At 44.3% G+C, this 25878-nt stretch overlaps 1 protein-coding gene across 3 annotated transcripts; it reads left to right on the top strand.

The window, feature by feature from the left end:
- Positions 1 to 219: 219 nt before the first annotated feature.
- Positions 220 to 24636, top strand: pax3b (paired box 3b). Of its 3 annotated transcripts, none has more exons than XM_079246455.1 (9): positions 220 to 430; positions 691 to 926; positions 1064 to 1118; positions 1554 to 1697; positions 13499 to 13698; positions 14023 to 14185; positions 14259 to 14473; positions 16606 to 16890; positions 23901 to 24636. In XM_079246455.1, exons 1-9 carry the CDS (start codon positions 346 to 348, stop codon positions 23916 to 23918), a joined length of 1401 nt encoding a protein of 466 aa, XP_079102581.1. In that variant the 5' UTR covers positions 220 to 345; the 3' UTR covers positions 23919 to 24636. The 3 variants fall into 3 exon arrangements, with proteins under 3 accessions (XP_079102581.1, XP_079102580.1, XP_079102582.1); XM_079246454.1 differs by having other exon boundaries at positions 1064 to 1190; XM_079246456.1 differs by lacking the exons at positions 13499 to 13698; positions 14023 to 14185; positions 14259 to 14473; positions 16606 to 16890; positions 23901 to 24636 and adding an exon at positions 8029 to 8190 and having other exon boundaries at positions 1064 to 1190.
- Positions 24637 to 25878: the final 1242 nt, after the last annotated feature.

The following is a 25878-nucleotide window of genomic DNA, read 5'->3' as shown; positions in this document are numbered from 1 at the left end:
TGGACCAATCAGAGCGCGGAGCGCTGAGTGGGTCAGAGAAAAGCTCTGCTACTTTTAACGCTCTCCTCTCACTTCCAGTTGGTGTCAACAAACAACAATAACAATAACAACATCTCCGCCCTGCGACAAGAACACATCCCCCCTTTAAGCCTCCACCCTGAAAGGATCCGGACCAGGAACCGAGCCGCATCACGGGTTCTGCTTGTCCCCCTTCCGACTGGACTCCTCAAAGGATCCAGGCTGTCCCGGGACCGTGGAGCTGGGCCACAGTGCTGCGGAGCCTCACCGAGGAGAGCCTTTCCGCCGCCACCGGAGCCTCCTGGCGGGGAGGCGGTGTGTGGAGGTATGACTGCGTTGGCTGGGTCGGTACCCAGGATGATGCGGCCCACGCTGACTCAGAACTACCCACGCAGCGGATTCCCACTGGAAGGTAAAGTTCTGCATGTTGTGTTTTAGTTTGATCCTTTCTGGGAGCGGGGCCCCTTTCAGACAACAACTTTCTTCTCTTTTTATTTCTTACTTTTTCCTCTTTTTGCTCGCTATTTTGCAGTTTTTCTGTCTGATTTGTTGTGATTTTTAACTTGTAGAAGGAAAAAGAAGAACCTCCAGGACGAGCTTTCCTTTCTGTTAGCTGTGAAACTACAGATTATAATCTCTGACAGGTTCTCTTTGTGTTCTGGTGCGCTGCAGTGTCCACCCCGCTGGGTCAGGGCCGAGTCAACCAGCTCGGAGGAGTCTTCATAAACGGCAGACCTCTTCCGAACCACATCCGACATAAGATCGTGGAGATGGCCCACCACGGGATCAGGCCGTGCGTCATCTCCCGGCAGCTGCGGGTCTCCCACGGCTGCGTGTCCAAAATCCTGTGCCGATACCAGGAGACGGGTTCCATCAGACCCGGGGCCATCGGAGGCAGTAAACCCAAGGTACCGGACCGGAGAGAGAGAGGGGGGGGCTGTTGTAGTATGCATGCAGAAGTCTAACCTGTTGATTTGCACCTTTGTTTGAGCCACGAAGGGCCAGAATGAGTGAGTAAAAGCCGCTTTTGTGACCTCTGAATCAGGGAACCACGCCGGACGTAGAGAGGAGAATAGAAGAATACAAGCGGGAAAACCCGGGTATGTTTAGCTGGGAGGTTCAGGATAAATTACTGAAGGATGGGATGTGTGACCGCAACAACGTTCCCTCAGGTAAAGAAGGGAAGAAATGGATGGATGTAATTCTTCCCATTTTATCACATTAGTTTCATTTCACTCTGTTTAATTTAATGTTCAAGTTTACATAAAAGCAATATTTTTATCTATTTGTTTTTTTTTTTTTTTACAACTCTGATTATTTCAAATTTTTCCCAACCAGCATTTTAAAAATTCATATATATATATATATATATATATATATATATATATATATATATATATATATATATATATATATATATATATATATATATATATATATATATAATTTAATTTAGTTCAGTTTACTTTCTGCATATTTTCACAAAACTTTCGGTTGAGTGAGAAGTTTTTTTGTCTGGACCAACGCTTCCACAGTGAGCTCCATCAGTCGCATCATGCGGACTAAATTCGGGAGTAAAGGCGATGAAGAGGAGGATGAAGAGGAGGTGGAGAAGAAGGAGCTGGAGGAGAGCGACCGGAGGGCCAAACACAGCATCGAGGGCATCTTAGGAGACAGATGTAAGTGATTACCTGAAGGAGTTGCTGTTTGGGTCACACCAGTAGAACCAGCAGGACCAGTAAGTTCGTGTCGGAAGTTTTTTATTTATTTATTTTTTTTATGAGACTTGGAGCGTTTCTGTTTGTTTACATTCTGATCTGGTCATACTGGGAATAATGGGATGAGTTATTCTGCAGGACATATTATAGTCTGGTCATACTGGGAATAATGGGATGAATTATTCTGCAGGACATATTATAGTCTGGTCATACTGGGAATAATGGGATGAATTATTCTGCAGGACATATTATAGTCTGGTCATACTGGGAATAATGGGATGAGTTATTCTGCAGGACATATTATAGTCTGGTCATACTGGGAATAATGGGATGAGTTATTCTGCTGGACACATTCTGATTTGGTCATACTGGGAATAATGGGATGAGTTATTCTGCAGGACAGATTTTAGTCTGGTCATACTGGGAATAATGGGATGAGTTATTCTGCAGGACACATTCTGATTTGGTCATACTGGGAATAATGGGATGAGTTATTCTGCAGGACACATTCTGATCTGGTCATACTGGGAATAATGGGATGAGTTATTCTGCTGGACACATTCTGATTTGGTCATACTGGGAATAATGGGATGAGTTATTCTGCAGGACACATTCTGATCTGGTCATACTGGGAATAATGGGATGAGTTATCCTGCAGGACACATTCTGATCTGGTCATACTGGGAATAATGGGATGAGTTATCCTGCAGGACACATTCTGATCTGGTCATACTGGGAATAATGGGATGAGTTATCCTGCAGGACACATTCTGATCTGGTCATACTGGGAATAATGGGATGAGTTATTCTGCAGGACAGATTTTAGTCTGGTCATACTGGGAATAATGGGATGAGTTATTCTGCAGGACACATTCTGATTTGGTCATACTGGGAATAATGGGATGAGTTATTCTGCAGGACACATTCTGATCTGGTCATACTGGGAATAATGGGATGAGTTATCCTGCAGGACACGGAGGAATCTCCTCCAACTTGTTCAAAGGAGGTTTTATGAGGTGGCGTGGCGTTTTTAGCGCGCTGTAAAGTAACTGGACGTGGGTGGAGTGTGTGTGTAAAGAGACTGTGTGTGTTTAAAGTAGCTGGATGTGGGTGGAGTGGAGCCTGTGTGTGTGTGTGTGTGTGTGTGTGTGTGTGTGTCATCCTTTGTGAGGAATTCTTTATCGTACATATCTCCGCGGGTAATGATTTTCCCATGAGGCCTTGCCGTAAATCAAACAGCAGGTGATGGCTGTGCGTGTGCGCAGAGGCAGAAGAATGCTCCTGCGCGTGCGTGTTTAACCCTTTAAGGTTTCTCCTCTGATGCCACATTTTTCAGTAACTTTCTTAAATCTGAAAAAAAAACAAAACGGCTTGAGTCATTTTTATCACCTGCTTCTGATGATTGTTTTAAAACTAGAACTGGGATAAAACATAGAAAGAAAACATTTATTATTATTATTATTATTATTATTATTATTATTATTATTATTATTATTGGCCCCGTAATGGACAGGCGAGCTGTCCAGGGTGTACCCTGCCTTTTGCCCAAAGTCTGCTGGGATAGGCTCCAGCTTCCCGCGACCCTGAATTGGACTAAGCGGCTAGAATGATGATTTAATGAATTATTATTATTATTTTTATTATTATTATTATTATTATTATTATTATTGTGCAAAGGAAGAAGCAAAGACACATTTTATTGTTTATTTTCTCCGTTTTTCTCAGTATAAAACATTAAAACGTTGATGTGAGGTTGGATGACCTGGTTGCTGCATGACTGCAAACATTATTATTAAAAATATTGTGCAGAATTCTCAACCTATTCAGACTTAATATTTTCATAATTTCTTTAAAGATATGTATTTTTTTCAAAACTTTTTTTTTTTAGTGTAATTTTTTTTTTTTTTTAACGAAGCTCGCAGTTTAAATAGTCTTTGGAAATGTGGCATTGCGCAGTGTTAAAGATCTATTTGACATTTTCCAAGAGAAATTAATTTAAAAAAAAATTAATATTAATAATTAATATTAATAATTAATATATTTTTTAAAAAAAAGAGTAAATATTCAGACTTTCTGTTCAGGAAAACCAGAACTTTCTTTCTTCAGGCCAAAGTAAAAAACCTCCCTGGAAATGTCCCACAGAAGCTCAGCTTTCGTTACATCTGAGCTTGACTGGTTTCCAGTTAACCTGCTCTGAATGTCATCTCTGTCTTTCTTTTCGCGCGTCATCAAAGTGGGAATTGGTCACGCGTGGCAGTTCCGTTATTTGCGCACTTTGCCCAGTATCACACCCCGCGTGCTTTTCACATGCAGCTTATTTTTCACTTAGCGAGTGTCAGGAGGGATCACACTGCGGGGATGAAGAGTTTGTCCAGTTCTCCTTTTTCTACATGAACTCCGCGACGTGGAAAAGGCAGGAGATCCACCTGCGCGTGGGAGCAGATGAGGAGGAAGAGGGTGGATTTTTATCACGGAGCTTCTGCTCCTGCTTTGACATTTAATATGATTGTCACACAGCACAGCTTAAACCTGTCCTGTGTTGTTCAAATATGTGGCTTCCCACTTTTCCAAACAGTTTAAGGCTCCAAGTGCAAACATTTAACCCGCAGTTTGCGCACGCGGGCTCGGTCTCTGCGGCGACGGAGGCCCGTGGGGGGGGGGGGGGGGGGGGGGGGGGGGGGCAGGCAGAGATGAAGGACCCTGGTCTGAAGAGACAAAATGTCCCCCAGATGAGTTGATCAAACATTTGTTCAACGGTTTCCATCTCTGCACAAAGACACGCCTCGCGCGCACAACGGGAAGCTCAGGGATGAACTTGGGAGACAAAGGAGCGAGAGTCCATCTGAGGCTCACGCTCGGGCTGCGCGCGGACAAAAGGCCAGCTTGGAAACAGCTTTAGCCGCCGCTGAGGAGAAGGGAGACCTGTTTAATATTCAGCCCCTGAAAAAGGAAGGAGAGAGAGAGAGAGAGAGAGAGAGAGAGAGAGAGAGAGAGAGAGAGAGAGCCTGGAATGAAGGATGAATTATTCAGCGAGGCTCCTGCTCGGCTCGGAAGGCCGCACACCGGACTCTCCACCGGCTAAATGTTCTCTTTGGGCTCAGATAAAGAAAGCCAGAAGCATTCAGAAAGAAAAAAAAACACACAAACGAGTCAGTCTCCTGAAAGCTACCCACGTACTGGCTGCGTGGCACCTGTGCGCGTCAAACACTAATCTCTGTTTAAAGCAGCTTAAAGTTGGAAACTGTTGCAGTGACGAAGAAAAACGGTGCAAACTGGGGGAAATGTTGTAAAACCAGTCTGTAAGTGTGAACCAGTAAAGCTTGCTGGCTGCTGTATAAAGAACACCTTGTCCCGTTAAGCTTCAGCCTGTTACTGCTGGTGAGGATGATGATGATGATGATGATGAGGAGGAACTCTGTGAGCCTCTAACTCGTGATCCATTATTGATTCTTTGATGTTGATCCTGGCCTTGCCCCCTCAAACATTAATAATGTCCCCTAAATGATGTCGATATTGTGTGATGTCACATTTAATGACGGAGGGAGTGTATTAAAGAGTGTTTTCGGTGAATAGCGACCAATGTTCTCCCCGGAGAACCCCAGTCTGGCCCGGAGCGCAGCTTCACAATGGGGGCCCTGGCCACCCGTCCCGCGCTGCGCACAGATCCCAAAACCTCCACCCCCCCTCCCCCTCAGACCTCTGCGCCGCCACCGTCTCCCCCACATACTCCCAAAATCTCTTCAAGCAGATTAAATCGCCTCTTTTATTTCATCCCACTTTCATGTGGAGAGCAGAACCGCCCCTCGCAGCCTGCGGCGCGGAGCTCGGCTCGGATCCGGGCCGCGCGTCCTCCCGCGCGCACAAAGGCGCGTCAGTCCACTCCGCAAAGGAACCTTATTAAGTTCTGGATTAACTGTTTGTGGGCTGATTATTCATATTTTTTGTTGCAGTGTTAAACCATTAAGCTCTTAAGCTTCCCACTAAGAAAAAAAAAGCAAGAAAATCTTTCTTTGCGTGTTTTTTTTCTTTTGGACAAAAAGAATCAACTTTTCTTTTTTTTTTACCACAACAATCCCAGTAAACTGGTCAAAAAGTTAACCAGTAACACTTACACCCAAACTAAGTTATAGAGATGGATCAGGCAGATTTATTACCACAAAGTTTTAATAAAAAGTCAGTAAAAACGACCAACTGTTGGAGCCTCGTTTTCAGCTTTAGACGCAAAACATAAAATAGTTTGAACAGATAAATAAAATGACCTAAATAAACATGATGCTTAAACATTTCCTAATTTATCATAAGAAGCTTTAAAGGAATGAACCGCTCATATCCGGAGTAAAAACAGAATTTAATGCCACTCTCTCCTAAGTTCCTAATAAGAAGGAATAAATGAGGAAAGAAAAGCTGCAGCTTGTTTTCATTTTGATGCGTTTTTATTTGACAGCAGCTTTGGCCCTCCAGGCCTGTTGTTGGGCTTCACCAAACTCCCAACGTCACAGTAATTAACCCTGGAGACAAAGTTAATGATTAAAACAGACAGTGTCCCCTCCTCCTCCCACCTCCTGCCTCACATGTTCACAGTGTATCTTTTAGTCTCCATACATGGAGAGGTGAAATTAAGCAGATAATACAGAGGAGCCTTGTTGAGGGCCAATACATTTCCATTTAGGTCCATTTCCATTTGCACACACACACATATACACACACACCGGCTCATGCATACACACACATTCCACTCTGCAATGCAAACAGTCAAAGGGATAACTTCATTTTGGTGAAAGAGGATCCTGGAAAGGGCTAATTGAATAAACCCGGGATCTTTGAACAACCCCTACCATGGTGAGCGCAGTCATCATGTCATAATTAGGTTTATTGAGGCGCATTCCTTCAATCTGCCTCCATTCTGCTGGGCTCATTGTATCCCCCGCTCAGGCCAGTGGCTGAGGGACAAGAGGGAACCGTCTGCAGACAATACATGAAAGAGCCAGAAAGATTTAGCCAGCTTTGTCGCAGAAACAGAGCAGGACTTTGTTTGTGTAAATAATGCCAACGGTATGAGGACCTCGGCTTGCTCTGCCACTCGGGGTGAAGGATGTCAGGCTGCAACTGTAATAAGAGGGACACGTCCTGGATCGGTGCCACGGCGGGAGGGAGGATGACAAGGAGAAGAAGTGGAGAGTTTAGTGTGTGTGAGATCACATTGAGCTTTTATTTCAGACCCAGAGGTCAGTGAAACTACATCTTATGTTCCATAAAGTCGACATTTTTGTGCATATTTTACAAAAAGCGTTGTAGAGCTGAAACACGAGGACATCCACCAGATATCTGGACCATAAATCCAAACACCTCACTATTAATTAATGTTTTAATTGAGATTTTCTGTAACTTCACACAGTAAAGCTCATGTGTCATTGAGTGAATTAGGGGGAATTATGGGCGTCATGTGTTCAAACTTTCTTTTTGTTTTGTCCCAGTGAGCTCTTGAAGGATCCTATAATAGCTGGTGGCTATTACTGGCCTGATCCGAGTGTCTCGTGAAGAAGGGCTCTGTCTGTCTGTCCATTGAAAGAATGAATGTGTCACTCAGTGAGACCCTGCAAAGGGGGCACGAGGGCCAAGTGGCGAGCACCAAATCACTCTCTTCTACCCCGCGGCTCCCTCATCCCTCACACTCCTCCTTCTCTCGTGGGCCTTTTTTTTTTTTTTTTTTTTTTTTTTTGTAATAAGCTCATGCACTATGACTATCCAAGCACGAAAACATAGTTATCTGCAAATGAATGGCTGCTCTATGCTTCATTAAAGCCTCTTTTTCCCTTTCACACCCTTATTGTGACCCTCTGATATCAATTCAAAGGGCAATTAATGAATGCACACCAACTTTGAAGTCAGTGATTTCTGAAAGGGCGGGGCTTTGTGTTTGCGTGCGTGGAAGGCTCATGTGTGTGTGTGCGTTTTAGAAGAAGGGGCCACGGTGTTTGGGGTACCCCCCCCCCCCCCCCCTTTCAGAGCCACTGTAGCGCCCCAGCCTTCACCCGTGATGGAGCAGCCACATTGAGCCCCCAAAGACGGTTTGAAGGGAGTGAAAGAGTGAAAAGGCTCAGCGAAGGTCAAGTAGAATGGCTCGCCTTAGAAAAAGACCCCTCTTTATCTGCTGCAAGTATGCACTATAGGCACAACAGCTGGGGGGGGGGTTCAGAAAGAGAGAGGGAGGGCTTATTTTTTAAAGTGCATGAGTGTGTTTGTGTGTTTCTGAGAAAGTAAGGAGGAATGTGTGTGTTTTCCTCTCATGCAGCAGGGTCAGCGTCGGGCGTCCCGAGGCCAGTGAACGCAGCATCTCTGCAGCTGATGGAGGACAGGCATCTGTCAATCACCTGACCCATGAAGCCTGACTCTCTTTCACAGCTTTGTTAACTAATTAACCCACTCGGAGCATGGTCCCCGTGTGGGAATATTTGGAGAAAAAAAGCATACTTCCCCCTTAACAACGTGATTAAATACGTTTCTAGTGAATCAGAAAGAAACTAACACTGTTCATAAAATAAAAGCATCATTATATCGTTGGTTTTTCTTATGTTTGACCTCCTTCATGTCAACGATGAGAAGCTGAGACTGACAGAAAGTAGGTCCCACATGGCTGCTGGGAGTCAGAGAAGAGGTGCAGGGTCAGCGGGCCACAGAGGGTCGGTCTCCCCCGGCGCTGCCCAGGAAACAGGGTTAAAAACACATTTAGCTGCAGATGACAGGTAGCTGCTTCCTCCTCCAACATCCCTGTCGTCCTTCTGACTCCTTCCATCACGTCTCCCCCCATAATGAGGCTTTGATTGATGAGTTTGGCATCATTTTTTATCTATATTCATGTATATTCTCAAACATTTGTTGTCAGGGCAGCTGTGATGGTTACAACTCCTTAGCAAGTCAAGTGAGCTTGAGCCACCCAGCTACAAATGAGCGCCCCTCCTCCCACGCAGCCGTCCACATGCACTCACATGCAGGCGGCGTGTTTTTCTGGACCCTGCAGAAAGAGTCGCAGATGGGTCCATAAGCTGTCAGTAAAGCCATTATCCGGGCCGGCATCTGCTTGCCTTGACTTCTATATACTGTTTAATGCAGTCAGCCAGTCACTTAGTTCCACAGCTCCTGAATGGGAGCAGCGTGGTCGGCCCGCCCAAATAAACGCAGCGTTTGTCTCCTCTGCCTTTTGTTTTGTGTGCTTTTTCAGAGGAGTAGGTGGAGAGAAGGGAGGCGACGTGTCAGAGGCTCGCTTTACCCTCACCATTAACCCAAGCCCCAGAAGAGTTAGTGGGATGTCTGAAGAAGGGTGTAAATAACCCACATATGGTCAGTCATTCCCCACAGTCCCAAAGCCACGTTCGACACATCCCCATCCGCCTCTCACGCGTCCACGCTCAGCGTGTACTGTCCCACGTCTCGGTGGACATATTTAAGCTTTTGTAGACCCTCACAAGAGATTGGGCAATGCTGCAGTCTTTCCAATAGACTGTTTCAGCTAAATCCTCCTCCTCCTCCTCCTCCTGGTTTTCCTCTCCTCTGGGATGGCGTTGCATTGGTGGGAGCCATTTTGGGCTTTCTTGGCTCCGGAGAGGTTGTTTTGGCTTGGAGCCCCCTGCACTGTGTGCCTCTCAGGGCTTCAGTTTGGTTAAATTAAACAGTTTTCTTTTCTCCTCTAACCTCCTCCACCCTAGCACCCCCCCCACCCAGTCCGACTGCTCCTCTCTTAGTTTCCAGCCCCTCTCCCACTCAGATAATTTGACCCTTTTGAGGCTCATAAGTTCTCATCTCATATTTGGATGAACCGACAAAAGCCGGGATCACATCTGCAGACCCGGCTCCTCCAAGCCGAGGTGGAGCTCAAGTCTACAGAGAGACGTCCAGTGTTTATGGCTACGATACGGCATGTGTATACATGCAGGGTTAGAGTGGATAATTTGATTGGCTGAAGCTATTTGACGGTGCCAAAGTGATACGATCAGATCTTGGGGATAGCGAGGCGATGACGGCAAGCAGGGCACTCTGAAACCACAGGTTGGAAAAGCTCGGAGAGGCAGGAGAAAGCTTTCAGCGTCATCTCTGCCTCGTGTACAGAGCAGCACTGCTCTGCATGGTGCTGATGTAGCGTTTCAGTCCGTCTGAGTCACTGTGGAAAGCTGGTGTGTGTGTTTAACCCCATCCTGTGTGAGGGTTTGTTTGGACTCCTTTAGGATACATAGCGGAAACCAGGTGATTGTGTTGCATCTTGTGACATATGAGGTGCAGTTTAGTGTGTATTCCTGTGTGTATTTATAAACATATTCCATGATCTGTGGGTAATTTTGCATTGTTGGGTTTTTTGGGTGACTCCTCATCACCTCACTCTTCTTTACGACCTGAAACTTTACATGTTCTGGTCGAAGACATGTAGATGCAATGTAAGCGCTTATACAATGTGGAAAAGGTTAAACTTGTGTTTTCAGAGACCTATATTTACACACACACACACACAGGCTATCTGACAGCAAAGCAGACTTTATCCCCTATTAGTTCCCTCTGAGACACACCGATCATTCCTGGCTGCTCCGACCTTCTGCAAAGATCTTTTCAAACTGGAAGTTTTTATGTGGATTTATGTTTTTATGATGATTCACAGAACTGAACCATTTTCAGAGCAATCCACTAAGTAAAAACCTGACCTTTCAAACCATTTATAGCTATTTTTAATCAGTCTGGGACCAGTTAAGATTGGGAGATGGAGTTGGAGCCTCCAACTCAATCTGTAGATTTCCTTATATAGGCTATATATATATATATCAATCTGTAAAGTGTCTTGAGATGGCATTGCCGGGATTTGACGCTATATAAATAAAGTTGAATTGAATTGAATTAAGGATGCACTAAAAGGTCAGAAAAAGTGAATCTTTTAGAGGAAATAAACAGAAAAATAAATTCGGCTCAGCTGGTGTCCATGAATTAAAGAGGAGCCACAAACTGTTGCTGCTACTAACCCCACCTGCAGCCCCACAGGGGACATTTACTCCCACTACACCGGCCCCTGCTGTCCCAGCTCACCCACTCAGGTGCTCCTACAGTTCCTTCTGTAAGCATTGGGAGCTTTTTTTTTTTTCTGGGTAGTAAGATGGGGGTACAAAGCCAGGGGCATTGTACCCCCCCCCCATCCCCAAGCCCTTTGCAGAGCCTCTTTATGTCACCCCAGCCTCCCAAGCTCCCCCATGGGGCAGGTGACAGGCCTCTGCTGTGAAGGGCTAAGGGAGCCATGACGGATTCCACAGATGGAGCGTGGAAATCGCCAGAAAAGACCTCAGCTCTGCGGAGCAACAAAGAGTCAGAGAGAAATATGGGTGGAAAGGAGAGAGACAGGGGGACGGGGGGACAAAGAGGGGGAGAAGGAGGAAACCCAGAGAGAGGAGGGAGGGGATGGTGGCGTTTGTTTAACGGAGGTGTGCCAAAAATGAAAGAAAAGAAGTTTTTATTGTTGTTTGGAAGGAAACTTGCTGAGATGTGACGTTTCTCTGTGGACGCCGCCGGAGTCTCACCTGTCGGGGCAAAACCTTTCCTCTCAGCTCGGCATCTTGTCATGTTTCTTACCAAAACTCGGCGTAGCGGTCCAGGGAAGTCTCGGTTCGGACTGCATCGGATCTACGCTTGAAGACTTAAGAGGTGCCACTCTGTCGCTTCTTTTGGAAACTTCCAGAAACCTCGGTAGCACTCCGAACCGAAAGGTAATTCCAAAGTGATTATGGTTTTTCCTGGGCTGCTTCAGCTTTCCCAAAGGCCCAAATCCCTGTGAAATTCTGAGGAACGTGTATGCAGGCGTAGGTTGGGGGGGAAGGGGGATATAATAAAGGGGGGAGGCATTCCTCACCACCCTCCTCTATGCAAGAACTGCAGGGGAGGCAACAAAAGGCCTCATCACTTGTTTTTCAGCCGTCCCGTCTTCATTCCCTGCATTCCCTCCTCACCGGTCGGATATAAAACTTGGCCCGCGGATCAGAGGTTTTGTCACCGGGACGACCACATCTGAAACGTCCCACAAACAGCTGATCCTGTAAAACTGGATCCAAACTGGTCGTTTTCAGTCGCACCTGTTTGAGGAGCTGCTCGAGTTTCATTCCTCTGAAAAATAGCAAACTGTTAAATATTCAGCTGCGGGCTTACCGCCATGTCTCAATTTCTTGCTCTCCTCCCCCTTTGAACATATTTTACTTATTGGCTCCCTCATTCTTCAGTGTTTCTTTACCAATTTGCTCCTAATGCATGTTAAGTTGACTCCCACTGCTGGAGAAAAATCGCCGAAGGGGGAGAAAGGATCAGTTTCACATGAGGGGCCCTGAGCTATTTGAATTCTCTTGTATTTTATTGTTGCTTCTGAGGGGGGAACTAATACAGTGTTGCACACAAAACTTCCTCTACGCTGAGGGGGGAATTAATTAGGTGTAACACAAAAAGTGGGCGATCTTGCGAAGCCGACCTTAGAAGGGAGCCAGTGGAGTGTTGGAAGTGCTTTGAGTCAAACAGCAAACTTCTGGATTATAGAACATAGTTCACAATAGTTTTAATTCTAATCTGAGAGATGAAACGCGAAAGCTGTCGGGACAGATCGCGTCCCTGAGGCTCAGTTCCCCGTCAAGATGACGAAACTGACTAATGTAGAAAAAATTGTTCTTAAGCTTAAAGCATTTGAAGAGAAAGATTAGATGATAATTTGATCATAATTTGTCAGAAACCTTTCTGTTCTTGTACGTCTGTGCATGTTTGCATATATGTGTGTGTGTGTGAATATAGATTTGATTTATCCAATACACAGTGAATTATATCTTTTAATTTACACTTTTTCTTCTATAATCATACCTTTAATCATATTTACCATGTTTTAAAATGTAAGCTATGTGTAATGAATTTCATTCGGCTATTTTCAACTGAATGACAAGAAAAAAAATTCTGATTCTGATGAAAAAAAGAGACAATTTTATATGCAAGAGTTAAATTATCTGCAACTCCAGCTTGGCAGCTTGAGAATTTACCGCTTGGAAGTGTGATGGCTGGATTTTACAAACACTGTGATGATTGATCCAGTGTTTTTCATCACTGTGCCATGAAAAATGATCCAATTTCACCTATTTGGGCTAAAAAAAAAAAAAAAAAAAAAAAAAAGTACAATAGAAGATCATAAAATTCGCTTTTCTTGTGTTTATCTGATTTCTATTCACGACATTTGAAAAAAATGTACTTTATATTAATAATAGAGGCTTTTCCCCCCAACATTTTTGGTTTGTTTCTTGTGATTTTTCCAGTGAAAAAAGTGAATCTTGGCTCAAAAAAGGTTGAAAAGCATCAGATTAATCAGCGCTTTCGTCAACTTCTGGCGGGTTTGTTGAGTGTAAATGACAAAGCAGCTGAAACCAGCAGCTGACCTGGCTGGAAACGAGTCTTTCTCCTTCACATAGTCAACTCTAGACTTGAACTGGTCACACTGGGTCCAAATGAGCCTTTTGTGTGGCTGTTCGCCCACCAGAGCCCCCCCTCCCCGTCATCCTCAGGAAATCTAGTCCAATGGGATAATGCCTCAGGCTCGAAATATTTTATCTGAGTGGAGGTCTGTTGTGCTAAATGTGTGTGTTGAATTTCACACAACAACAAGAAGAAACTCTTAAAGACTGACCCATGTGATGCTGGTAAAACCTCTGATATGAGGAGAAAGTCTCACCCACCTCCCCGTCCATCTGCTCCTTTCTCCTGCGTTTGCACAGCGAGCCACTCCGACGACGGTTCGGATGTGGAGTCGGAGCCCGATCTGCCACTGAAGAGAAAGCAACGGCGCAGTCGAACCACCTTCACCGCCGAGCAGCTGGAGGAGCTGGAGAGGGCCTTCGAGAGGACGCATTACCCCGACATCTACACCAGGGAGGAGCTGGCTCAGAGGGCCAAGCTCACAGAGGCCCGGGTGCAGGTACCAACACCTTCTTCTGCTTTACATTCGTGGCGTTTTGGTAAAAATCATCCATGAATGTGGTTTTCTGGTCTCCGGTGTCGAGTTAATTCATTTCCACGGCTTCATGCGGGAAGTGTAAACCGGCCCAGCAGGAGCGCGGTCCATGCGGAAATGGCATACTGCTCACTGCAGCCAGCCATCACACACTCTCACACACCGTCTGCCACCTTCATCTTCAGCTTCACACCCTGATTCAACCCGATTCTCCTTCTCCCTCTCTGTCAGATGTAAACATGGTGAAGCAGGAGGCTTTAAGACTGATCGTGATCTTCCATTTTCCAGGTGTGGTTCAGCAACAGGCGAGCCAGGTGGAGGAAGCAAGCTGGAGCCAATCAGCTGATGGCATTTAATCACCTGATCCCAGGATTCCCGGCCTCAGCCATGTCCAGCATCCCTCCTTACCAGCTCTCTGATGGATCTTACCCCCCTTCATCTATCGCACAAGGTAGTACAGTCTGCTTCATACGCTGAGACGATCTGCTGTAAACGTTGATCATCTCTGTTTTTCCTTCCGACAGTGTCGGAGCCTCCCAGCACGGTGCACCGCCCCCAGCCGCTGCCTCCCTCTTCAGGCCATCAGGCCTCCGGGGGTGCCGGGCAGGGAGAGGGAAGCTCTGCCTACTGCCTCGCCTCTGGACGCCACTCCTTCTCAGGCTACTCGGACGGCTTTGCAAACCCCGGCGGACCAACCAATCCCATGAACCCCGCCATCGGGAACGGGCTTTCTCCACAGGTGAGACAGAACAAACGACATGAGACCCTTCCCATCTGAGCAGAACAAGGGCTGAAGTGGAGGATGGGAGGAAAGTCAGAGGACACCTCTGTGTGTGTGACAAATGAGAAGTGAAAAGACAATTACAGTCAATTATTCAGGCATAGAGTCCTGCTCCTGGATGGAGGAGACAGAAGAGACCCTAACAGGCATAAAATGAGATTTTGACTCCTTGGAGTGCGAGGATGCAGCGGAGACTCCCACACCGTGTGGAGAATTGATGAACTCCGTGACATTCAGAGAGTTGTGACAACTTTTACACAAATACTACATGGCATGGTTGAGCTGTTTGACCCTCTGCTGAGTTTGGACCACAAATAACTTATTTTTCAATCCAACTTTATTTATATAGCGTCAAATCACGACAACGCCATCTCAAGACGCTTTACAGATAGAAAAAAAACATCATGAAAGCCATTTCATAACAGTCTATATAAGGAAACCAACAGATTGAGATGGAGGGTCCAACTCAATCTCCCATCCTGAGCAAGCACACGGCGATAGTGGGAAGGAAAAAACTCCCTTTTAACAGGAAGGAAACCTCCGGCAGAACCCGGCTCAGGACAGGCAGCCATCTGCCTCTGCTGTGTGGAGGGAAGAGGACAGAAAGACAACAGACAACAGGAACTGCTACTCCCGGCCAGGGAGACCTGCTGAGACAGGAGACATACAAAACAAAAGAATAACGAAAGAAAAGAACTCTTATTTAAGATATTTGCATATTTTGTTGTGTTATATTGTGACTCCTCCAAGCATATACCGCCCATAGGACACTGAGAACACAGAACATGGGACGGTCACGGCCCTGCATGTGTGCACAAACACCGTTACACACTCGAAGCTGGACTGCAGCCTCGGGGGAAGCTGCTCAGGATGGCATTCTTAAAATGTTTGCCTCACAATTCTTCCATATGAAAGCAAAGGTTCTAATTTATTTGTATATGTTTCATATAGCAGAGAGGGAACGTCCCGTCTCAGATGTTTCCTCTCATCCCGACATTCTTCACCGCTAGCTCCTGGATGCACGGAGTTAGCCCGCTGGCAACGGCAGCGCTCCGATAATGAAAGAGCCTGGATGCGGCGGGAGAAGCTCAGGAAAGAGACGCATGACGAAGAGAAAAGGCACCAAAGCAGCATCTCTGCGTTCATGCTGGCCTTGCTGCATCTCTCGGCTCTTTCTGTTGAAACAAACCTCTCCAAACGCAGGTTAATCTTTTAGGAAAATGTTACCAGGCATGGGAGGAAACACAACACCCCTCTGAAAATCAACAAGGACGCCTCCGCTCACCTCCCCTACTTGGGAAATGATTTAAGCAGGACCATGTGTGTGTGGATGTTGAATAAAATGTCACTTAGAGGGCCAAGAGGACGAAGAGAGCAGAGTACCTGCTTCTCATTAGGACACGGAGAAGCGCCTGAAGGCCTTTGCTGAGCTGGGAGGAAAGTGGGATGTGATACATTTAGAAGTGGCAGATTCAGTTAGAGACACTTTCATTGTCTCCGCTCCATCCAGTCTGATGATGGGCAGGTAAACTCAGCGAGTGTTCGCCGGCTGCCGCTCGAATCGCGGATCTGTTTCGAGGCAGCCGAAACGCTTTGACCCGCGGCTCTTTTCCATCCATTGCGAGCCAAATTTGATTATCTGGTTGCTAATAGAGACCAGGTCAAGAGCAAGAGAATTCCTCAATCTGCAAATCTATTGTGAGGTTTCACAGAGCCGCGCTCACACAGACCTTTCCTTTGTGCTATCTCTAAGTTCTTATCTTGTACCACGGCTGTTTGGAGCAGCGTCAAAAAGGAATTTTAGAGTAAGTGGAGCCATGGATCTGAGACAAATTGCTTAATTCTTCCTTACTGGTCATATCTGTGTCTGGACCATGCTGGCTGGGAGCTGTTTGAAGTCTGCAGCCGGGAAGAGGCGGGTGGGGGGGGGGGGGGGGGGGGGGTTTCCTGACCGGTTGTTTGGTCTTAGCGTCAGTGGCGAAACCTGCTGCAAACTCCTGACTCTTGACAGAACGTGTCTTCTGCTTAGTTCAGTGTAGCAGAACAGAAAATGCAACCTTTACTGACCTAACTTCCATCTCTCCGTCCAGGTGATGGGCTTGCTGAACCCAGGCGGCGTGCCACACCAGCCCCAAAGCGACTACGCCATTTCCCCTCTGACGGGCGGCCTCGAGCCCCCCGCCGGCATGGCTGCCAGTTGCAGCCAGCGCATGGACCACATCAAGGGCTTGGAGGGTCTCACCAGTGTCCCCTCCATGTCGGCTCTGCCCTCCCTGCCCAGTTCACAGTCCTACTGCCCCCCATCCTACAGCTCTCAGGGCTACACCGTGGACCACGTTGCATCATACCAGTATGGCCAGTACGGACAAAGTAAGGTCAATAATTCACCTTTTTATTCTCATTCTTCTGACATGTGCGCAGTCCTGCTCAGATGTGTGTTAGGGAAGTAAAAATCTTAAAGCACAACATTAACTCGGAAAAGGTTGCGATAAAAACAGAATGCGACGATTTGCAAATGGCATGAAACCACGTTTTATTCCCAACATAAACAACATATATCTGACGAGGAAACTGAGGTCTTCTCTGGAAGCGACGTTGTCTGAATGGGAGCAGATGTTGCTCTAAAACCTCTGCGTACTTTTCAGCATCGATGGAGCTTCACAGATGTGGAAGCTGCCCACATCTGCACTAACGCAACCTCATGTGCGGTTTGTTGTAAACTGATGACTCTCTGCCCATCGTTCCTTCTGAGAGACTCTGCCTCTCTGAAATGCTCCTTACATAGTCGTTAGGGCTGGGCGATGTGACGATATATATCGTTTGGACGATGGAAAATGACGTTTCATATGAGGCTCTAATGTTTACGCCACGATAAGGTGCTTTACTGCAGTATTTTATGCCAAGTACGCTTTACAGCACGCTGCAATATATAAACAAACATGGAGGAAGACGGTAGCAGACGTGTTTCAGAGCAGATAATTCACTAAAAGATGACCAGCCAACCCAAACTGATGAGCTTGTTTCTATTAGAGGGGAAATTTTTGTTGCATGGATCCAGTTTGGATTTAAAAAGACCGACGTGGAACCGACAGACTAGCTCACAGTCCCAACAACGGACTCCGACACAACTAACTCATTTTATCACCTGTGCAAGAATCAGGATAAAGAATACAGAATAAAGAATAGAGTCAGTGAGTAAAAACAGTAAAAGCAGCGTCAAATGGAGGCGAAAGTTCATAATAAACTCCAGACCCAAACGCTGCAGCAGATATTTACCTGTGAAACGTCATACGGCCATAGTTCCCCCAGATGGAAGGAGATTGCTGCTGTCGTTGCCAAGCAACATCTGACTAATAACTGATGACTCACACAGTTTTATATCGTTATATATATCATTATAAGGATATAAAATGAGCTGTATTGTGATGTTAGATTTTGGTCCTAATAGTCATGTTACTGACCTGCTGAAAATGAAGCTTATTAGTTTAAATGCTCCTCCAGTTGTTCTTGACTTTTCCAGCTGTTTGTCTACAGATGTGCTGCTGCCATCAGAATGAGTTTATATTGTTTATGAAAATGTCTCAGTTTCAACATCTGATATGTTGTTTGTGTTCGACTGAGAATACAATCTGTGTTTATAGGATTTCCAAGCTGCGCGTCCTGCATCCTGATGCGTTCAAATCTAAACGGACGTAATAAACTTAGTATCAATTCATTGTGACTTTTACCATGAAAGTCGTGTTTAAAATCACAGCAACCTGTAAATAAAGGTTTCTGTCAGCACATTATACAGGAGCTGTCAACCCTCAGCGAATCTAAAAGGCGTGCAGACTGGATCCCAGCACACACGGCATCGCGACATGCTGGTTTAGCTGCTACCAAACCAACTAACCGCGGATTTCATTTGACCACTTAAAGACACACTTCATTGCAAGTAAACTCACATTTCTAGTCGTCAGTAAGGAGCTCATTCATGTCGATGTTTTAACGTTTAGGGGGACGTGATGTAATGAAATAAATAAAACATGATGAACAATACTCGCTTTGTTCTGCTCTGGATGAACATCCTGCTTCTGACGAGAGATTCCGGTTTTCTCCACTAAGCAGGAAAAAGAAAATGTTAAAATGCCACAAAGCAAAATGTAAAAGCCGCTGCTGTGTTTTCTGTTTCCTACCTGACTGTTCAGCCTGCAGAGACCGCCTCGCTGAATGAGGACTCTCCTGTTGCGTTAAACAAGTTTAACATTATTGATTAACAAGTAGAATAATATAACAAATACAAAGAATTATATATATTTTTAAGTTATGGACTAATTGAATTTTCCTCTGACCCACTGGAATCCCCACCAGTGGGACCTGGGGACCCACCAGCATCACCGCATCTCATTTGCATTCATGCAGCATCTTTAACCACTTAGGGTCATAATAATCTATATTCCCATTTGCATGTTTTTTTTAAATCAGTTTGTCAGTAAATCTCTAAATTTAGTTCATCTGTAAAGTCGATAATATTTGTTTCAGTCATGGAGAAAGCAAAGAAATTTCCCCTGAAATATCTTCCTCTGCCACTAACAGCTCTTTCCACCCACACGACCTGAATGAAAAGGACTTTTTCCTCATATGCTTCCTAACAGGAACACATGACAAACGTTGTGAAATTATGCGTGTATGTAGCAGGATAGATATAATATGAGATATAATTAATAACTAATACAGATTCAGCTCCTATAAAACTTCATGTTCTTGTCTTCAGGCTGAAAGCCGAAGTTACCACACAGCCATAAAGTCCCAGAATAGTTTTTAATCTTGACCTCTTTTAGTGCAAACTGCTGACAAATTTTATTAAATGATTTAGATGAAGACATCTGAGGCGAATCAGAGCGCCAGCTGTGTTACGTCGTCTCGGTCCTGTGGTGAATTCTCAGGCGTCGGGGTTAATTGTGCAGATCTGATTCCACATGGAAAGTGATTGTAGTGATCCGCTGCTAGTCCTGAACTCCCATCAGGGTGAAGCAGAGCTGCAGTGCGCCCTCCTCAGAGTGTTTCTCCTCAGAGGATACCTGCAGCGAGAGGCTCTTTTCACTTCACATTACTCTTACGTTCAAGTTATAATCAACTTCAAACACACATCCATCCAACACTGGAGGCCGACGTCATCCTCCGTCAGCGTGATTACAGCAGCCGGCGTTTCCAGTTCTGGTCCACAGGGGGTTGACCAATCAGGTCCATCCACTGACCCCGTGGCAACCTCGGGACAACTGTGCCCTTCAAAGAGCGCGTCAGGGGCCCCGGTGAGCGGGAGTCCTCGCCGCTCTGTGTGGAGCTGCTATCACGTGAAAACCTAGCTTTATATCTGAGAGCAACACATGTCTGATGAAATATCTCGGTGGCGTATCTGAACGTGGACACACACACACACACACACACACACACACAGCGTCATCAGCAGCGTTATGAACCTGAACGCTCCATCTTGATGTGATTAATCAGTGTGACTGGATAGCTGGTGTGCGGCTGGGCTTGGAGCTGCAGAGGAAAGGTCTTTTCTGGGGGTGGACGGATCCTAATCGCCTCTGGCAGGACGGCTATTAGAAACAGGTGCTGGGACTGAGGTCAGCTGGGGAGGCAGCACACTGACGACACGGATCTCACTGGAACGCCTCACGGAAACTACAGAAACACTTCCTTTTCTTTAGCTAACATCTCTGCTGCCTGGCGGACTCTGCTGCTGGGCTGAAGTGTGTTTTCTGCACCTGATCTGCTGCTAAAGTCTTCCAGGGTCTTCCAGACACCTCCTTCTGCTCATCAGAGGACAAACCTGCTCACCTAGACTGCTGGAAGTGGTGCATTTTTCTGTTTGGAGAGTAACGAGTCACTCTGGATGTGTTTTTTTTTTTTTAAAGAAATATTGAAAGAAATAAATTAAATTCAGTTTTAATTGTAGCTTCAAATGTGAAAAAGTCAAAACCCAGTCCAGTTCAGTCCCATTTATTGTTGATCAGTTCTTATCTAATTAAAATAAATCCATTTCTACCATCCAAACCAGTTCATAAAAACAGTGTCCGTATAAACCAGTTGTTTCCAGTGTTAGAAGCACGGTGGGAAACTATAAAAACAAATGTCCACATATGATGTCTGAACATTTTTAGGAAAGTCAGGTTGTTCAGAGGAATAAAATCATCTTAATACTGGTTTCTGTCTGGTCAGACTGGTGAAAATGTTGGTTTTCTTTATATTCAGTCCTCAGAAATGTCAGGTCTGCAAAGCAGATCAGACAAGTTACAGAAATCTTCTTTACTTAAAGACAACAAATTAGAGCTAATTTATTTAGATTTGATTAAAGTTTCTCAGAAAAAGAGGCGGAAACACTGTTTGGTCATTTCATCACTAATCCACGTCTCTGCATCGTTTCATCCCAGAGACAAAATGTTTCAACATAAAGACGCAATTTAATGTTTTAAAGGTGATTGTTAATGAAAGTGAAAGATATTTAACAGGTTTTCTGCAGCCACATAAACAGCATCTTAGATAAAACTGCATCTCTGGTCTCTACTGTGTTTAGTGATCCTGTCGGCGTCTGCTGCAGCGCAGTGGACCGCCACGATGTTAGCGAAGATCCATGCTACGTTTCTGCTGAAAGAACATTTATAGTTAATCAACTGATCTAAGAAATGTTATTTTAAAATCATCTCACTTCTAATTTACACAATTTCATCTTGTTTTTTTCTTTATACAAACTTCCTGAGATTCCTGAACTCGGCTGAAGTTTCTAAAACATTTTGCATGAAGACATCTCGTTAGATTTTATAGTGACCAACACAGATCATCATAGATGTATTCGTTTAGAAAGAATATGTCATAAAGGAAACAAACAGGTTGCTTTGAATCTTCTCTTTACTCCAGTCCTCCATCCTGAGCTGCACAAGAAGAAACACTCTTTTAACCCTTTCAGCCCTGTATTTACATTTACATTGCACCTCATAAGGACGATCTCTACAACCACACATCTATCTGAGTACTTTTGGAGTCACAGTGAAGGGAAAACATGTGTGATTTGTTAAGATGTGTTCATATAAAGATGAGTTTTAAGTGAAAAATGAAGATGTTGCATGACGTAAATGTAGAATCTTTCAGGATGAATATGAGAATCTCTTTGGATTTATGCAGCTGTAGCGCTAAAACTATCAAATCATCATGCAACATGTGAACATCATCTCTGCAAAGACCAAGCATTACGTTACAATGTAATTACTAACATAATGTAATTATTATCAACACTACAGAGTGTTTTACCTCAGATAGTTCAGACCAGGTCTCCAAAGGGCTCATTTTGGCACAACGGCCATCTCTTCTCAACATCCCCCAGTGGAAAACGTCAGATTTTAAAAGGAAATTTTCTTTTCTTTCATTTAACCTTTATTATACCAGGTAAAATCATTTGAGAACAACTTCTCATTTACAATAATGACCTGGCCAAGAGATAACAAAGGACATAACAAAACAAGATCAAATGAGCCAAAGAAGAACAGGTAAAAGGAAACAATACAGACAAATCAAGTCTCACAACCATAAAATATCCATATTGTGGAGCTAAAACCGCTTAGATACCTACTAAAACTAGAAACAGCTATTATTGAAATAACAACTGTGAATGCCCATTTATTGAACTATGCTGAATGATTGAAATGAAATTGCATAACTATAAGAAATTGACAAAAGAAAGCACAACTGACATTTTTTTCTAATTGCCCCACATCAGGATTGAACCCATGACCTTCTGTGTTCAAGCACACTGACTTATTCACAACACGACTAGCACTCTTAGTTGCACCTTGGAAAAAGCGTTAAGAATTCTTCCAATTGGGATGGGAACGCCTTTATTTTTCCACTTCCTGCAGGGTGTAACTAGCGAGATTGCAAAAACGTGGTTGAACTAAAGTCCAGTAAAGATGTGACAGACTTTATTGTTCAATGTGAAAAACTTTGTTCAATGTGTTTAAGATTTATCAAAGTCTTGAAATGTTGCAGGGAGCATTGTTGGAGTCGAACCGGACACTGCAAACTGGTGCAGAGCTCCGAAACCCTGTTGAAGGAGTTTTCAGCTCATTATGCAAAAATTGACCAATCGCTGTGCTGAATTTCTGCAACATCCATTTAGCTGGAAGGACTTTCTTCCAATCACGAGGCTGAATAATTTCTTTTACAAAATGGTAAACATCTCAAAAACTACAAAGATTTGAAACGACAAAAGTCGTAACACACATCTCCCAAAGGAGCTGCAGGGTTTGAGACGTAAACGACTGACGTGACCTGAAGGAGTAGCGCGGAATAATCATAAAAATGGTCGAACAGGATCTCAATAATGTGAATGCCCCCATGGGCAACCCTCCAGCAGGACCAGAACAACATGCATCATAAGTCCATTAAAAGAGCAAAAAATACAGAAACAATATCAACAAATAAAATGAGCTGATACTCTAGTTTGAGTTTTTGTGTAATATTTTATCACAAGTTATCACAAGTTTATCCAAGGGGTCTCACTGTCTTCATATGATAAGGCCTTATTTATTCATTTATTAACTTGTGTATGTTTGTATGTACAGTTGTGCTCATATGTATTCATCCCCTTTCATTAAAGAAAAGGCTGAATTTACAACAGTCACTCAAATAACTGGAGACTTAAAAAAGGAACAATAACTAAAAATTTGCAAAAATATAATATAGTAGTATAGGACACTGTTTTTTTTTATTTAATTGAGTTGAAGAAAGAAAAAAAAACCAAACAAACAAATTGGTTTGGTCTGGACAAATTAGAGCACTTTTCTGTTGAACAGTGGGACAAAAGGTGCAGAAGTCTGACTGAGAGGAACAGAAAACACCTGACTGGAGCGGAAACATTAAAGGATTGTTCAACTAAATATTCGTTTTTAACAAATGTAATATGTAATAAATTATCCTATTTGTTTGCTTTTAAAAATAATATTTCTATTGAACCAGAATTAGAAAATAATGTAATGATTTTCATAAATTTTTTATTTATTTTTACTTTAGTCAATTTCAGCTTTACAGGCAGCTGTTTTTTTTCCTTCTTTAATGAAAATGGATGAATAAATATGAGCATAACTGTATATATTCATTTGTTTATTTGTTTATTTCCAGTTGTGAGATATTTTCTGTATAAAACTAAAATATTGCAGCGTTTTTTCGGTAGGATTTATTTCCACAGACTTCTGACCCTCCACCTCAAATCACTGTTGTGACATGCTAAGCTAACAGCAGCCACATGTTAGCGGAACTAAAACACATGCCTCAAATTTATGGCCGCCATATATTTTCTTTTGTAATACTTAAAGAAGCGTTTGGTCTGTTTTTTTTTTTCCTGCAGGTGCCCTTCCTTATCTGAGGCCTGAAATCACCTGATGGACCCACTCGGCTAGGTGGTACAGCGGTGGACGCGCCTGAATATTTGGACCAAAATTTATGGGGACACATTTTCTCCAACAGGATTTAACCTTTAATCTCTGCTGGAGAAATGGATTGTAAAAAACAAACAAACAAAAAAAAACAAAAAAAAAAAACAAATACAAAAAGAAGAAGGGATCACAAGAAGGAATGTTGGAGCTTAAAGTGCAAATGGAAGGTCGCTGCATCAGTGGACGGATGCTTAATGAGGTTGGCTCAGTGGAGCTGTGACCATCTGACGAGGCATTTCCACAGGCAGCCACCCAACACACTCTGCCTGTGGACAGAAACCCAAACCAATCATCACAAACCTGTTTACATGTCGAAAAATTTCCATTTTTCTCCCAATGAATCCCCCAATCGCAGAAGCAAAAAAAAAACCAGCTTTGTTGGTTTATGTTGCATTTATTTGAGATCTCCACATCCCACACATGGAGAGAAATTCCAGAGAAAAGGAAAACAAACACAAGCCAACGAACGTGTGGGTTCTTATTGTATCTAATGTACGCCCCAGCTGTACTGCAGAGTTGATTTAAACATTCCTTCCCTCTCCTCTGTCCACATTCGGGCCGGTGAGGCAGAAACGCCGGCTTTTTGGAGTTTTTAGAGCAAGTCAGCGGAGGTCAAAGGGCGACTTTAGGGAAAGTGACAGATGAGAGAGCAGCAGAGGAGTGGGAAGGGTCGTGGGGGGGGGGGGGGGGGGGACAAGCAAGATCGATCACAGTGTTAAAAAAACCTTTAAAGATCCCCTCTCTTCAGGTCACAAGTCACGACTCGGAGACACTCGAGAAACAGAAAGGCTTTAGAGTAAAGACAGCCACTCAGCCAGCTGAGCAGAAGTGCAATATCATGTATCCTGGAGTCCAACAGAAAGAAGGAAAAAGGCATCATGAAGTCTTTATGGACTTACACTCTGGATCCAGTTTAGGACTCTGCTAAGGAACAACACATGTGCCTTTAGAAACCACGGTAACTGTTGCTGTGGCAACCGGCCGAGGGGAGAGACCGAACCAAGGGAATGACAAAGCCAAAAGTGTGTTGCTTGGGACCTTTTCTTTTCCTTCCATCCTGCAGGTTTCTGACGTGAACATATTTATTATCGCAGGTGTTGTGTGTGTCCAACACACTGACACACATTTAGCCGTCAATCTGAGAGCACAGCCTGACCCGCATCTTTCATTCCTTCACTATATTTTTTTTGTAGTATTTGACAAAACGATATGACATAATGTCATGTGTACAAGCACATTATCACTGCTATTTATATTAAAATAAAAAAACCTCTGAAAATAGCTGCTGTTTTGGGGCTCTTCTGTTGTTCGTTCAGCAGTAACGACTAAATGGAGTCTTTGTGTTTATTTTTGCCGCAACTTGAGAAGAAGACAGCGAGCGACTGTGATTCCGTCCGCAGAAGAAGAAGAAAAACTCACTGGGAGACAAACATGTACTTTTGAAGGGGCTCATGTGAACCCTGCAACCAAAATAGGCTCTGCCAGACGGGGATCACCAGACTTTAGCCTCAACTCTGAGCACAACAGGCTTTCTCACGGATGGCAGTAAATGTTCAGACATCTGCATCGGTGTGTATTAATACCCCCCCCCCTCCACTACGGCAACAAACTGACTTTTGTTTAACAAACTCTCCAATGAAGAGAGAAGCCTTAAAGCGTTTTGCACAAACAGCACACACACACAAACAGGGCTTCTCTGTGTGAGTGTGTGTGCATCGGATGTATTCATACATTATGTTCGTGGTCACTGTTGTTTCTGTGTGCATATGTGTTGGAGCCGCCGGAGGGTATTAGGCCTAATTATAACATTCTTCTGATTAATGGTGTCTGCTCACAGGCCTCAGCTCTGCTGCGCCACACACACACTCCACACACACTCCATAAATAAAA

Source organism: Telmatherina bonti (genome assembly GCF_933228915.1).
Source record: "Telmatherina bonti genome assembly, chromosome: 9".
Classification (NCBI taxonomy): domain Eukaryota; kingdom Metazoa; phylum Chordata; class Actinopteri; order Atheriniformes; family Telmatherinidae; genus Telmatherina; species Telmatherina bonti.
This window is presented reverse-complemented; position numbering and strand designations above follow the sequence as displayed.

Excerpts from the sequence above, each read along its gene's own strand:
- pax3b (XM_079246454.1), top strand. The coding sequence starts at position 346 with ATGACTGCGTTGGCTGGGTCGGTACCCAGGATGATGCGGCCCACGCTG. Across the intron at positions 1,698-13,498 it reads GGGCATCTTAGGAGACAGAT|CGAGCCACTCCGACGACGGT; the intron begins GTAAGTGATTAC and ends GCGTTTGCACAG. Across the intron at positions 14,186-14,258 it reads CCCTTCATCTATCGCACAAG|TGTCGGAGCCTCCCAGCACG; the intron begins GTAGTACAGTCT and ends TCCTTCCGACAG.